We start from the raw sequence: 15,243 nt of genomic DNA on the forward strand, positions 1-15,243 counted from the left end.
GATTTTTTTTTTTTTTAGATTAAGCGAGAATAACCCCAAATACCACACAAAGAGCAAATAAAGTTTGGGAGAAACAGAATGCACACTTACAGAGACAAACTCTATGTTTTTTAAGCACTTTGGGTACAATTCCAAATTCTGTTCCACTTACTTTTTAAAGTGACTTTAAAGATTTAAAGGAATAATTCATCCAATAATGAATATTCTGTCAGCATTTATTCAGCCTCGCATCATTCCACACCGGTATCACTTTATGTTTTTAGCAGAATGCCCATGTTTTTCTTTTCAATAGGGTGAAAGTGGATTCCCGGTCCCTATTCTTCTTTTGTGGAATACCGTAAAACTTCAAATAATAGCCCGGGCTTTTATTTTCCCAAATCATCGAACTGCACCGGCTTGTATTTGAGGCAGGCGTCTATATGAGACCGGCCTTTATAATTTAGTGTTGAGATGTTGTTCATTGAGTGTAAGCCTAGAGTCTCGAATCTCTAAAAAATCTCCAAATGCTCCACGTGAAACTGCTGTCTTTCCGACCTTTTACTATCGTGTCAATTGATTTTGATTAATATGCGCGAGGGAGAGAGAGCAAGACAGCGCTCGTTTTGTTTGAAGACGTGAGAGTGCGCGCGCGCGGCCGGGGCGCGCTCTCTGCTCGTTATGCGCCCTGTCAAGCGCTACATCACTCACCGATCAAAAAAGGCTTTGGCTTGGCGGGACACAAATTTGCTTTTTCGGCCGCCAAAAAGCGGACGATCTGACGGGTTTTAGAAGGTTAAATACAACCCGAAACTAAAAAAAACAGACCCGGCCTCTATTTGAGACCGGCCTTTATTTACCCAAACCTGCAGCCACACCAGGCGTGTAAAAGAGACAGGCGTCTATTTGGGACTCGGCTATTATTTGAAGTTTTACGGTATAGAAAGTCATAGATGTTTGGAAAGACATGAGGGTGAGTAAACGTTACAATTTTCATTTTGGAGTGAACTATCCGTGTTAAAACTAATAATCGGACCTAGATCCTTTTCTGATTCATTATGTGATGTTTATAATTATTAATTCAAAAATTCTGAATCAATGCAAAACAATACTGCAAGGTGCAAGCACGTCTTAAAACAGAAACGACGTTTGATTGGTAAAGGGAGCAATACTTGAGCGAAGTTTGATGAATTTGCAAGGCATCGCTAATAACAGCCTGAGCACAAAACAGTTGATAGTTCCACCACGCTCTGCTTCTGAACGCACGGAGAAAAAGGAATAGGACAGACAAGATAAAAAATATACACAATCATTAAATCGTTTTCTCAGCTGTCATATTTATACATTTTGTGCTCAACGTGCCTTTATAAAATAACTTCTCTTTAAGCAACAACATCAACAACAAAATCAAACACAAGAGACAGCAGTCAATATCCAGAAAAAAAGCACGGGTCTAACAAGAGCAACATTTTTCCATGCCACAAGCTTCAGATGTCATCTCACGTTCAGACTTTTCCATTCTTTTCTTTGTTTAATAAACACACAAGGAGACATTTTCTGAACAGTCTTCACCAGTGCTGACAGGTTCACCAAGCAAAAGTGCCGAGTTGGGGAAAACAAGAAAGAAACAAGACAGCATTGTACAAATCCATGCAGAAAGCACTTCCATTCTCCACAATGTTTAGGTTGATAGTCGTGTGAACATGCTCACCGGATCATTATGGAAGATACATTTAACCTTTACTCATTCATCTAGGGTGACATATTATACTGGAACATCTCTCTTTCTGCTGATGGCCACTTTCAGGAAGAGACGGACTGAGAAAACTACTGCTGAACAGCTTCCAAGAACAGACAAATCTTATGCAGATCAACATGAAAATTCAGTTGAACAAACAACAGATATAAAAAATAAACGAAAAGCAAAACAAACAAAAACTGAGAAATAAAAAAGGAAATCCAAAACTCAGTGTTGATATTTAAGAATTACAGTACCAAGACATAAATGCACTGGGAATATCATCTTTTTTATAACAGTATCCTTTACCCGGTTTTGAAATCTCAGACACACACAAACAAACACACCCCTAACTCCTTATGGAGTACAGAACCCTCACTGGCCACGCCCCTCAAATTTCATCAGCCAATCACCTGCCTTGCCTAGCACGCTTGACAGCTTCACTCCAGTGCTGATGTCATGGGCAGGTTCAAGAGACCGTCTTTAGTCTGTAGAGCTTCAGTGTGGTTCTTTCATCCATCCATCCATCCTTTCCACAACTGCATTCAGTCAGGAGTACATATCAATTTCTCCTCTCCTCGTTCTCTACAGAGAGGTGGAAGGGAGCTTTTTCACCCGTCTCTGCGCCAGGAATGAGGACTCGATGGGCTTCAGCTCAGGGGGTGGTTGGGAACTCTTCAGCGCTGAGTATGTGGCGGCCATCGCCCCCTGTGAGGAGAGAGTTGGTGAAGTAATAGACCAACATTTATGTTATATATAATAAGAGTAAGAGCCTCATGGCAGTGGTACCTTGACAAGCTTGGCATCTTGGTGTTGTAGCTGGCTGTTGGGAAGTTTGTCTCTCTGAACAATCCACGGATGCTTCAGGACCTGCATGGCTGTGAGCCGCTGGTGAGGGTCCACATGGAGCATCTTAGACACCAAGTCCTGGATGGAAAAGTATGTGTGTGAGAAAATAAAATCCTGTCAGAGAGGTTTGAATGGCTGCATTGATAAGGGTGGGATCATGGCCTACTTTGGCAGCATCAGACACCGCATCCCAGTTGCCTCCCGTCAGAGTAAAGCGGCCACTCCCTATCCGACTCAGAATATCTTCTGGAGTGTCTTCTGGTCCGTTGGCAAATGGCGTAAAACTGGAACAATTAAGAATCAAAAGGAAAAATGATTGTGGGTGTGTTTTCAGTTTTTATGTGTTGACATTGAGTCCTTGTCCGCACAGAGACAGGTATTTTTATAACCAGAGTTTTTCCTCATGCGTTTAAAAAAAATCCCGTCCACACATGCTCGGTTTAAAAATAATCTCTGTCTACATGAAAACGCAAAAACACGCTATCAAGAGCATGCCACACCAGCAGGCAGCGATATAACCCTAACTCTAAAGCCATGTTGGCCAATCAGAAGCCTAACAAAAAGTTATTACCGGTTACGGTAGGCGGTTAACGGCGCACAATCTGATGTCAAAAACAGCGGATAACGGCGCACACTCTGACGTCGCAAGGCAAAACCTCCGGTTTTACTGTCTACACGACAACACTGAAAATCCTCACCCTGGCAGGGGTTTTCAAAAATGTTTGGTTTCAGTGACCTGATACTGCGTTTCCATGTGGACGAACGGCCGAACCGCGTAGAAAAAGTCACGGTTACAAAAACACCCGTGTCTGTGTGGACAAGGCCTGAGAGTACAATATTTATTAATAATGGAAGATAATGTGTGTGTGTGTTATTACCCAGCAAGCATAGTGTAAAGCAATACTCCAAGACTCCAAATGTCACAGCCCTCATCATAGCCCTGTCTCTTCAGTACCTGCAACACAAAACAATGTCAGAACAGTTATTGAGAAAAATATTAAAAACTCCATATCATAAAGACATTACACTGATCCCAGATAATTTAAAATCACATACACGACACATACATCAAGACATTGGGCAGACTTAAGTAGTAAAGGGAGGTGATTGGCTGATGAAGTTTGAGGGGCATGACCAGTGGGGGTTCTGTATTACTCTTATGGGTAGGTGTGTGTGTGTGTGTGTGTGTGTGTGTGTGTGTGTGAAATTTCAAAGAACCAGGTAAAGTTTACTGTTTATTGGTCTATACAGCATTCCCCATTCTGTTGTGAGTACAACCACTCACCTCAGGTGCTACAAAGTTGGCAGTATAGCAGGGTGTCATGAGGAGACCATTGTCTGCCCTTAGCTGCTTGGCAAACCCGAAATCACAGATGCGCAGAGATTCTGGATTTCCAGACTCATCGACATACAGAATATTACTGGGCTTCAGGTCTCTGTGCACAACCTGTAGGAAAACCAGAAAACATAGGGGATAAAATACTTACATTTTCCTGCATAACTCGCAGACAACTACAAATCTACCTGCCATCTTTAGGTGCAAACTGCATTTATATGCGCCAAATAGTAACTGTACTATTAATAGTACAGTAGTTATGAAAAGACTACATTATAATATCAAATTTCAAGGGGACATTTTAAAGTAATAATGTTGTTTTAATATTACTCAATAGTTTATATGGTACTAAATCTTTTAGCTGTTGTTATTTAAACACATTGCCAAAAAAATTAACTATGTGGGATCTATATTATAATTATATGAAATACTGTGATAAAAGAAATTTAGTGTTACAATTGTCCCCAATTTCCTATTTCTAGAGTCAATTAGTTAATTCTCGGTCTTCATGCGCTGCTATAATGTATGCCTTAAAAAGCTACACTATAATATTAGTCCTAAGCACACTATCTATGTGGTTCTACTGGGCAAGACATCAACATAAATACTATTAAATGTTGACAACAGAGGAGGGGAGTGGAACAGAAGAGGGCCAAAGGAAGAGCCTTGGGGAACACCCTTAGAGGAGGGGGAAAGCTAGGCTCTGTCACAAGCTATGAATCATAATGACAGATTCTGTGTTAGTGGCAAGTTTTTATCTACAAGATAAATGTGATTAAGTTTGTCCATGCATGTTTTCTCACCCCTTGAGAGTGCAGGTATTCCACGGTCTTTGTGATAGTGTGCAGCACAGCACTAGCCTCTCTCTCAGAGAAAAACTTCTGCTTAAGGATTCTGTCCAGCAGCTCACCTCCTCGCATCAGCTCAGTGACCAGATACACCTGCTTCCCATTATCATAGACCTGCAATACAGCAGTTTTATTTCATTAAATATGGAGTTATAGTATTTATATATAGTTTTGCTCTCTGTATTGAACATATATCAAATTTTAATAATGCAGATGATTTCTGCAGATTAGTTAATTGTAGGGGTGTAACGGTACATGTATTCGTCCCGAAACTTACAGTACGGACGTCACGGTTCGGTGCATGCAGTCGCACATCGAATACATTCAGTCACAAGTGATCCACACTCTAAAACAGAAGGGGGAGCGTGTGGTAATGTAATGCTATTTGCTACCAGTAAAACCCGCAGAAGAAGAGGACGATAGATCAATCAGTATGTTTACAACTCTCAACCAGTGTTTTAACTTTTTTAAATATGTCAATAAAACAGCTTGAGTATAATTTACCTCAGGCATTTAGTGTTGACAACAGGTTAGTTTGCAAGAGAAATTAACTCTAGAGAGAGGCATTTTGTATATATGCACTATTAGTCTATTCATTATATTATTTAATGTATGTTTAAATAAATTTGTCATAAAAACAAGTTATAACAGTAACTGTGTAAATGATTATATTTCAAAAATGAATTGGAGTAGAAAATTAACTTTATAATTAGATTTAGAAGTTAATGCAAAACCTGCCTTTTGTGCAATTTACAGTACCTTTTTTTTGAGTGTTGATTATTATATCTAAAAATTAGTAGCAACTCAATTTAATAATTTGGGCTCTGTTGTTAATTGTAACCTTTAATATTATAGTAATATGTAATCAAGTGCTCCCCATATAGTTTACAGCATTAGCTAGGATAGATTTTTCTATCCTTAAGAAAATGTTAATTATAATAGAATTTATTAAAACACATATACTTTTGTTTAATAAAACAGTTTAATAAAAAAAGAAGTGATTTTGTGTTTAATTTATTCCCCCTGCTGTATCGAACCCATACTGAACCGTGATTTCAATACCGAGGTATGTACCGAACCGTCATGTTTGTGTACCGTTACACCCCTAGTTAATTGTGATTTTTTTTAAAAAGTTGTTGTACTTACATCTTTGAGAGTGATGATGTTGGGGTGCTGGCCGTATCTGAGCAGGATCTCAATCTCTTCGGATGGGTCGGTGCTTGTTTTATCAATCACCTATTAACATTATACAGTAAATGATGTATTAGTCACCCGAGGACAACATGTATCTTTTAGTGAACGTAACCATCTTTTTAATGATGACATTTAGTCATTAAAAAAAGAAATATGGATTTATATTATCTGAAATACAGATCTTCAGATTAATCAATTATTTTCCACAAAGCATCCAAATATATTTGAAAAAACCAAAGGAACTGACTGTAAAATGCAGTATCCTCAAAGTCACAAATGGTTAGGTAACCTAATCTAACCTAACCAAAAATGCTGATGTCAAAGAAAGAAATGATGATTCAAAGACACTTGTATGACTTGAATACAATATTAAGACAAGTTAAGGGAGTGAGGCTCTAACCTTAACTGCATACTCTGTGTTGGTTGCTTTGTGTATGCAGCGTTTGCAGACAGAGAAAGAGCCCATGCCAATATCCTCTTTCAGCATGTAACCGTCACTGAACAAGATGTTCTTACCGTGAAGCTGCTGCTTGGAGACAGGTACACAACAGAGAAGAGAATATTAGAACAGCAATACAAATACATGCGCGCACACACAAACTGCACCGATAGTAAAATCTAATAATTACAAAGACGACACAATAATTACATTCTTTCACACACAGACACAAACACTAGAGTCTCATTATTAGTTTGAACTCAGAATGATCTCACTAAAACAGAATAAAGCCATTTACATTTTTACAGAACTACTACACAGCACTTGTGATAGAAGAAATCATTTCCCCGAAGTCGGAAGTTGCAGTTTTTGTAGAAAGAATTTGTCTGCTCTACTTCTGAGCGCAAGTCCACCTTTGGTGTTGTGTAAGGCAGGCAGGTTTTTAGTGTTCATTTGTATTTCCTGTCACCGTGTAGGCTCTTTTATTTGATATAACAGTGTAAACAGCTGTCAAACATAATGTCAAAATAGCACACAGCAACCCCAACCTAAAACATCTTCCCACAACCCTGTTATCATCTCCATTAAACACTATTACTCACTCTTGCATAAATCAATTGGAAAATGGTAGAAATACTGCTATCTAGTGGTCAGATAAATTCACTTAATCATAACTCATAGGATGTAAACAGTCCTTAGATGTCACATCTGTTTTCTGTTATCTTTATGAGCATCACATGAAAGTTACAGTATTTACTGGCACAACATTTTTTTATTATTTTCTGTGGTAATTGGCAGCATGCCACCGATTAACTCAAGCCTAACCTTGAACCCTTTAATATTGTCATACAGCATCTAAAAGCTGAATGTCCAATTTACCACCACAGTGAAATACAAAGAGTTGTTTTACCTGTACCACAGGGTGTGGAGGGGGTTGAGAGGGCTCCTCTTTGCCCTCCTCCTCTAGCATTGCCGTGGCAACAAAGCTGAAGCCCCGGAAGAGCTGATGAGCCCCTGCGCTGGGAGGAACGCCTGGGGAATCTGAGACAGGACAAGAACAGAGAAACCTTGAAGCCCACACTCATATTCCATTTTAGCTGCTGATGACATTTGAAAAATCCACCCAAAGCTCCAAATCTACTGCAGTGAGCTCAGCTTGAAGATCAGAAAGAGAACACAGCCATCTGTTCTATGACATGAAAAGACCATGGAAACTAAAAAAAGGACAGTTCACCCAAAAATTTAAACCGTTATCCTTATCATCCAAAGATGTATTTTTTTTCTTCTGTGTAAGAATCTTAATTCAGCTCTTTTTCATAAAATGTAAGTGAATGGGGACCAGTGTTGGGGAAGTTACTTTTAAAAAGTAGTGTAACTCGTTACTTCTTTTAAAAAGTAATCCGTTACTTTACTTAGTTACCCCATATAGAAAGTAACTTTTTCCGTTACTCGTTACTTTTATGTTGCTTGACTTTGGGCAGAACCCAATATCTGTTCCTAAATGTGTAGGCCTATAAAGTTCTACTATGCATAATGCCATATATAATGCCATAAATGCATAATGCATTTATAAAAAAAATTAATATTTATGAAGAAATGCCGGTTAATGGATAGGTATATGCATGGGCGGCGCTATGGAGAGGCTAGAAAGAAAGCCCCCAAGAAAGACCAAAGCACCCCGTTAGCACCCCCAAAAATCATTTCTGGAAGTAATTATATTCAGGCTGTATTCTATGGAAGTCCTGAACCGCATGGTGAAGAAAAAAAAAAGAAAACTTATCTTGTTATTTAGACATAATAAGGGGACATTCTAATCTGCATTAAGCCAAATTAAGCGTTCTTATAATGGTTTTCTATGGGAGGAAAATGCTCAACGTGTAAGTAAACACGTTGCGTTCATATTCTGGGCTCATCGGATTTTTTGTACATAGTATAGACTTTATTATGATTTTAGTATCATAATGATTAATAAATGCACGCACAATTATCCGTGAACTTGATAAATGTTGCAGATATGTTTTACTATGCACGTAAACAAATGCCTTTCAACTTATGTGTGCAAAATTCAGAATTAAATGAATGTGCAGCAATATACAAATAGAGAGTCTGTAGGCCTATAGCCTACGTGTTGTAGCCATTAAATAAGCGCATTTAGTTTCATATTTGTTAAAATATTATAATGTTATTTTTTTTCCATCTATGCTGATTATGAAAAGTGAACAGCGCGAGTAAGATGGATGCGCAATATATCGGGAGACATTGAGTCAATCAGACATGATTTTGACCACTTCATTAAGTTTTGTTTTGAAGAAAGCCTTTCTTTAAAGCGAATTTCGTTTTGTATAAATTGTATCTTAATTTTAATCAATTTTTTATCAACCAAATGCCTGCAAGTAAGAAGCAAATATAGGGGACAATATAATCATGGAAGCGCCGGCGTGGTCACTTGCATTGCACGTGAACTGGAGCATCTCATCATAAATTAACCGAAACTCAATGTAGAGAATTTAAGCTTGAAATGTCTTTAAACGAAACAATTCAAAACGAAAAGAAATAGGCTAGCCTACTCTCTGATTATGAAATCCATTTTGTGCATTTCTCTCTGGGGCGTTCACTACGGAGATGGCGATCGCGGTCAAATCTATCAAATGCGGAGATCGCTGTCAAATCCCAGGGACAGATAATCTGTCCCTTGGGAAAGTAACGTTGCGCCGAATTGAAAAAGGAACTACGTTTCGTTACCAAATTTTCAGTAGTAGCGCGTTACACTACTTTTTACCCGAAAAAGTAGTTACGTTACTGTAACGCGTTACTTTGTAACGCGTTACACACAACACTGATGGGGACCATGTCTAATTAGCAATTTTTTTACTGTATAAAAATCTTGCAGGACTATTTCTGAATAATTATTTAAAATGTTGTCCGTCCCATACTCGGAGCTTTTGTGCAGAATCAGAAGAATAGCTTCTAGTGCTGAATGATATTTTTTTTGGTCATTTTTGGAGTTTGACCGCCCCTAGTCTACATCCACATGTATTATATGTAAAGGAGCAACTTTATGCTGAACATTCTTCTAAACTCCTCCTTTTGTCTTTTACAGATGTAAACTATCCCTAAGATGAACTACCCCTTTAAAATTCCCTTATAGTTTGTTTTAAATGCCAGTTTGAGTGCTCAAACTACTCTCGCCATGGTCCAAAAAGAAAACTGACCACAAGACCTACTGAGACTGTTCACAGATCATAGATGTGACCTCTCACCTTTAGGGGTACGAGAAGTGAACTCCGAGTCAAAGTAAAAGGTGTCATCAGGTCTGGCCACTGCTGGCTGGAATGGGGGTTTTATCTCTCGCCTGAAGAGTTTCTGAAAATGATTATACATTTTTTTTGTTGCATTCAGCTTTTACTGGTGGGGAGGATGAGTCTGTAATGGAACTACTTTAGATTTGCAGTAATTTGAAGTATGATCTTACATTCCAATCAATTGTCACGAAGAATAAATGGCGTTTGACTTCCTCGGCTCCATCTGATCCAGATGCTGGTAACGGTTAAAGTATAAATAAAACACTCCTTACTATGAAAATATAGCACATTTCAATAAAAATGTCCTTTCAATTACTTTAATCTAATGTCAAAAACATCAATATAATTGACTTGATTTGAGATTAACACAAGATTAACAGGCTACTAATGCTGTTTGAAGAGGTTACAATAAATCACAAAGAATGTATAAAACATCTGCCTGTGTATACATTACCCAGTCTGTTAGTGGGGTTCCTCTTGAACAGAGCTCTCAGTAAACTCTGAGCTTCAGTGCTCAGGAACTGAGGCATCCCCAGCCTTGCTCTAAAGAGATAACCAAACAATGATCACGACTCAGACACTGAATAATGCTCACAACACATACACTACCATTCACAAGTTTGGAGTGAATAAGACATTCTAAGTCATTTTGTGAAATATTATTACAATTTGAAGTACCTGTTTTCTGTTTTAATATATTTTAAAATATCATTTATTCCTGTGATGGCAAAGCTGAATTTTCATTTGCCATTAGTCTAACATAATCCTTCAGAAATCATTCTAATATGATTCTGATTTGATGCTCAAGATACATTTCTTCTTATTATCAATCTTTACACAATGTTGTTTTCTGCTTAATATTTGTGTGGAAACTGATACATCCGTTTTATTTGAAAAATAGAAAGTATTTATTTGAAATATAAATTTTTGTAACATTGCAAATGTCTTCACTGCCACTTTTGATCAATGTAATGCATCCTTGCTGAATAAAAGTTAATTTAGTGTAGGCAAAATCAACAATAATACATAAGACAGAGAAATTGTTGTTTAACAGTATAAATTGCTGTTCTTTTAACAGCTTTCTAGTAGCAAATAAAGCAAACCAGTGAAATGGAAAGTGTCTGATTAACTGAACTATTTCCTAGCAAAAAAAATAAGCCCAATCATAATGTAAAACACATTTATCCTAAATGCTTCATTTAAAATAACAATTTCACTAGGCTTCCTTTCTATAAAAAGATCAAAACTCAATGGATTCTCACTTCAGGATGAGATTCATTGTTTCTTTTCTGTCTTTTCCCTGGAATGGCAGTGACCCGGTAAGCATTTCAAACTGTAAGAAAGAGAAGCAGAAAGCAAATGTTAAAGCCAAATAAATCAGACAATCTAAGTGACATCAAAGCAGATTTTCTCAATTTCTACATGAATCTGGACGTACCATCAGTACCCCAAATGACCACCAGTCAGCGCTGTGGGTGTGTCCCTGCCGGTTAACCACCTCTGGAGCCATGTACTCCACCGTCCCGCAGAAGGAGTAAGCCTTCTTCTCATTGTCGATAGCTTCCTTACACAGTCCAAAATCTGAGAGAAATAACAAGACCAATTACACCAATTAAATCAAACATTTCATCTCTATTCTTTGGTAAACCACAGTGCTTGTATTGTACCTGTGAGTTTGATATGGCCCTCTTCATCCAGGAGGATGCTAGAACATAGACATTTATTTGTTATGCCATTTAACAGCAGTCAGGTAAAAATCACGTTAAAACGTTCCAAACAATATCACACTCATACTCGACAGTAACTGAAGTCTAATCCAGTACAGGTTGCAGAATTCATGGTGTGTATGTGTTTGTTAAGACAGGGACACAACAAGCTGACGTCAAAGAACTATCTGCAATAAAAGCAGACTGTTGTCGCCTCTAGTTGGCTGCGTCTCGGCCAAAAAGACGACTGTCTAAAGGCGACTGTCAACTAGAACGTGCATTCTGCGCCTGTGTGCAAGTAATATCTGTCTATCAACAGCCTTCTGTCTGTTCCGTCTTGACTTCTTTGCTCGCTTTCATCACTTTCGCTTTTATTCTCGTGCACTGACTCATTCGCTAAGCTGAACAGCCAGAGCTCTCTCTCACAGAAGATTTGTCACCGATGGTGAATTGGCCCAAAAAACCCCGATGGCATATGACTAGAGCAAAAAACAAAAATGGCCCGACGGCCAGACGTCGGCTTGATGTGTCCCAGCCTTAAGGTCAAGTATCTCCTCAATCAGTTTATGTTGAATGTGTCTGTGTGTGTATATTAAGTACTTCTCAGGTTTGAGATCTCTGTAGATAATGCCGAGACCGTGTAGATGATCTAGACCCAGTGCCAGCTCAGCCAGATAAAACTTCACATCTTCTTCCGTGAACATCACCTGAACACCAAAGAGACTGAGTGAATACAAAGAAGTAAAAGGAGAGCATATTGCGCTCATTGGTATGAGTATTATATACCTCTTTTGACAGCCTGGTGAATAGATCGCCCCCTCTGAGGAAGTCCAGAATCAGATAGAGTTTACCCTCTGTCTGAAAGGCTGAACACATATACACACAGAGTGCGCTTATGACCAGTGTATTAACAATGAAGTTTATCTGATCTGTTAGTCATTAATAATAAGCTCCCACGGCTTCCTGTACAATATAAGGCCTTCATCAAGCAGGTAAATAGCATGATTGCAAAGTTAAATGTAATGACCTCTGAACTGTAAAACTTTACTCTTCAAATTAATTAGGGGACCAGAATCATACAGGAACACTGAATTGAAGTCATTTAATAATTCCTGCTTAACAAAATCACATACAGAGCAGCAATTCAACAACCATCTGTATTATCAGTGACTTCCACTTCCACTCAAAGTTCCTTTTGCGACATTTAAAGGGACAGTTCATCCAAAAATGATAATCTTGTCATAATTTACTCACCATCAAGTCATTGAAGCATCAAAAATGATGCAAAATCCAAAAGACCAAACCAAAGTTGTTATTCACTAATTGTCTTCCCATTCAGTGAGCTGTTAACTACTGCAACCAAATTGTTGAGTCAGTAAGTTGAATCAGAGTAGTCCGATTTTAGACGGAATCATTGAATCAATGATTCAATTGATTAAGTGAAATGATCCAGCTTAATCAGACTTCACTAATTCTTTCATAAACTTGTCAATAAGAGTAAGGGTGGATGGCAAGGTTTTTAGTGAATAATTTTTTTGTTGTTGTGCTCGCCACACAAAGCTATAGTGTGACTTCTAGAGCAGCGATTCCCAAACTGTGGTCCGTGAGGGTACTGCAGGTGGTCCGTGAAAAGGCAAAATAAAATATTAAATAATATATATTTTTTTACCTTCATTTTACCAGGAAATTCCCATAAAAAGTAAAAAGAATATGTAGGCCTATATTTATATAAAATGTAAATTAAATTGTCAAGTTATTGTGTGATTACTAAAATAGGCTAGTGGCGCTCGGCCGTGACGTTCAAGCTCAGTGTCGTCAGAACCACAACATGGATCGGTGGATAGCTATGATAGCAACAGGTTAGGTGAGCATTTATTTAGTTGTTTGTTTTTAATATAGGCCTATATTAGACAGACGATACAAAGAGGAAGGGAAAGATGTGGAGGGTCACAAAGGGGGATATTACGTTCATATCGGGCTGGCAAATAGACTCCAATGTCTTTTCCTTTTGACAACTTTATTTTATTTTTTAACCTGGAGTAACGTTAGGCCTACTGTGTTTTCATTAAATGTGTAAAGTTATAGGGCAGAGGCAAATATGTTCTCATTATCACATCACATGGATAGCCTTTATATGCAGTTTAGGCCTATATGAAACGAAATGTTTATAAATGGAATGAATAAGGCTTGTTATTATTTTAATTTCCAGTTAACGTTAGTTTCTTGATCTCGTGTTTATGAAATGTTTTGCGGATGTGCTGTTAAATGGACAAACTCAAGCCTACTGTTTGAGGACTTGTAAAACTCTGAAGATTAACGTTGATAATCCTCTAAAATCGCCAAAGGTTTTGAAATGCTGACTATATCCAAGCGTTCTTATTACTGTAGATGTCATACTCCATTGCTATGGAAATAAGCCTGTTGTTCAAATGAACCTGATTATGCCCTCGGGCGCTTGAGTAAATAAATAAATTAAATTTGTGGCAGCGGTTGTGTGCAGTAAAAAAGTCTTTAAACAAATTTATTGTACTGATGTGATGACCAGTTATAGTTTTAGTGCTAGTTAGCCTATTTAGAGGTGTGGATTAATTCAGGTAGGACTGTGTAGACATTTTATTATGTGTATTATGAGGTGGTCCACGAAAATTCTTGATTTCAAATGGTGGTCCACACACACGAAAAGTTTGAAAACCCCTGTTCTAGAGTCTTGGAATGGGCTGCTTTTGGGATACTTTAATGGTGCTTCTGCAGTCCATATTCACTGAAATTACATGGAAAAGAAGGGACCAGTTCAGCCCTCAGAATCTCTCCTTTTGTGTTCCAGTGAGTCATATGGATTTGGAATGACATGACAGTGAAAAAAAGATAATTCAAATTTTGGGGGAAACTTTTCCTTTAAAGAAGGGGAAATGGAATGACAAAATATTACAATGTACCATGAAACAAACATCACGCTTACTCACCATAATGGAGTTTAACCACAAATGGATGGTTGACGTCTGCCAGGATGTCTCTCTCCATTTTAGTCCTCACACGATCCCTCACTGTGACAAGAACAATTTCACACAGGTTTTGAGATGAAATATCTGGCCACAACCAACATAAAGTCAAACTTCATTGAGTAGTTTTACTTCATGGATTGTAATATTGGCCAATACATCGGTAAAACAACTTAGCAAAATCACAACTATGCAATTCATATATTCAAGAATGGTAATAAAAGCCAAGCATGAAAAAATGTTCTACTTTAAGTGACCAATGAATCAGCAGATTCAGCTTAACGGATGTCTGAAGCAGAAGTTTACCAGATAGCATTTGTTTGTAGGAAGTGATGTTATCAGCTCTCATGAAAACATAAGGTGCGTCCCAATTCGCATACTTGGGAGATAGAAAGAGGGCACAACCGAGATTTCAGTGAACAGATATCTGAATCTAAAGCTTCAGGTTTGTAAGTATTGTATTGTGGGATTTTCTGTCATTGGGGTACACAGAAAAAAAAACAGGAAGTGAGTGTACCCACAGAAGAGTTACTGTTAACCTGCAACCTCACTCAGAGTGGCATGAATTCAAATTTGCAGTTGAGGGAATATGCCAAAATATTGTGTATATATCTGATAGGTTTGACAGAGTAAATATAAAACTAGTAAATTCAAGAAGACTGTCACTATTGAGAACAATTAAACGCATGGTTGGCGTTTGTAACTGTGGTTACACAGAAACTAGGAGTGACACTAGAGTAAAGAAAAATAAACAGCCTGGGAGAAAAATGTAAAATGAAAGTAGCTGTTGTTGAAGCACTGTTTATATCAGCAAAGGAAGCTTGTGTGGTTTGTGGTGTGTGTGTTTACACTGATG

General features: G+C 38.0%; 1 protein-coding gene across 5 annotated transcripts in view; it reads right to left on the reverse strand.

The window, feature by feature from the left end:
* Positions 1 to 1,293: 1,293 nt before the first annotated feature.
* rps6ka1 (ribosomal protein S6 kinase a, polypeptide 1) overlaps positions 1,294 to 15,243 on the reverse strand; it is a 72,494-nt gene continuing 58,544 nt past the window's right edge. For all 5 annotated transcript variants that reach the window (XM_056234026.1, XM_056234027.1, XM_056234028.1 and 2 more), the window contains 18 exons: positions 14,352 to 14,432; positions 12,175 to 12,254; positions 11,989 to 12,095; positions 11,350 to 11,387; positions 11,121 to 11,263; positions 10,945 to 11,015; positions 10,137 to 10,225; positions 9,853 to 9,917; positions 9,641 to 9,743; positions 7,291 to 7,421; positions 6,342 to 6,467; positions 5,894 to 5,983; positions 4,703 to 4,861; positions 3,849 to 4,010; positions 3,442 to 3,518; positions 2,730 to 2,847; positions 2,504 to 2,641; positions 1,294 to 2,422 (listed from right to left, as the gene is read on the reverse strand). In XM_056234026.1, the coding sequence (XP_056090001.1) occupies positions 2,300 to 2,422; positions 2,504 to 2,641; positions 2,730 to 2,847; positions 3,442 to 3,518; positions 3,849 to 4,010; positions 4,703 to 4,861; positions 5,894 to 5,983; positions 6,342 to 6,467; positions 7,291 to 7,421; positions 9,641 to 9,743; positions 9,853 to 9,917; positions 10,137 to 10,225; positions 10,945 to 11,015; positions 11,121 to 11,263; positions 11,350 to 11,387; positions 11,989 to 12,095; positions 12,175 to 12,254; positions 14,352 to 14,432 (1,901 nt within the window). In that variant the 3' untranslated portion in view covers positions 1,294 to 2,299. The remainder of the gene's footprint in view (positions 2,423 to 2,503; positions 2,642 to 2,729; positions 2,848 to 3,441; positions 3,519 to 3,848; positions 4,011 to 4,702; positions 4,862 to 5,893; positions 5,984 to 6,341; positions 6,468 to 7,290; positions 7,422 to 9,640; positions 9,744 to 9,852; positions 9,918 to 10,136; positions 10,226 to 10,944; positions 11,016 to 11,120; positions 11,264 to 11,349; positions 11,388 to 11,988; positions 12,096 to 12,174; positions 12,255 to 14,351; positions 14,433 to 15,243) is intronic.

Source organism: Rhinichthys klamathensis, unplaced genomic scaffold (assembly GCF_029890125.1).
Source record: "Rhinichthys klamathensis goyatoka isolate OS25496 unplaced genomic scaffold, OSU_Roscu_1.1 h1tg000387l_1, whole genome shotgun sequence".
In the NCBI taxonomy this organism is placed as follows: Eukaryota; Metazoa; Chordata; class Actinopteri; order Cypriniformes; family Leuciscidae; genus Rhinichthys; species Rhinichthys klamathensis.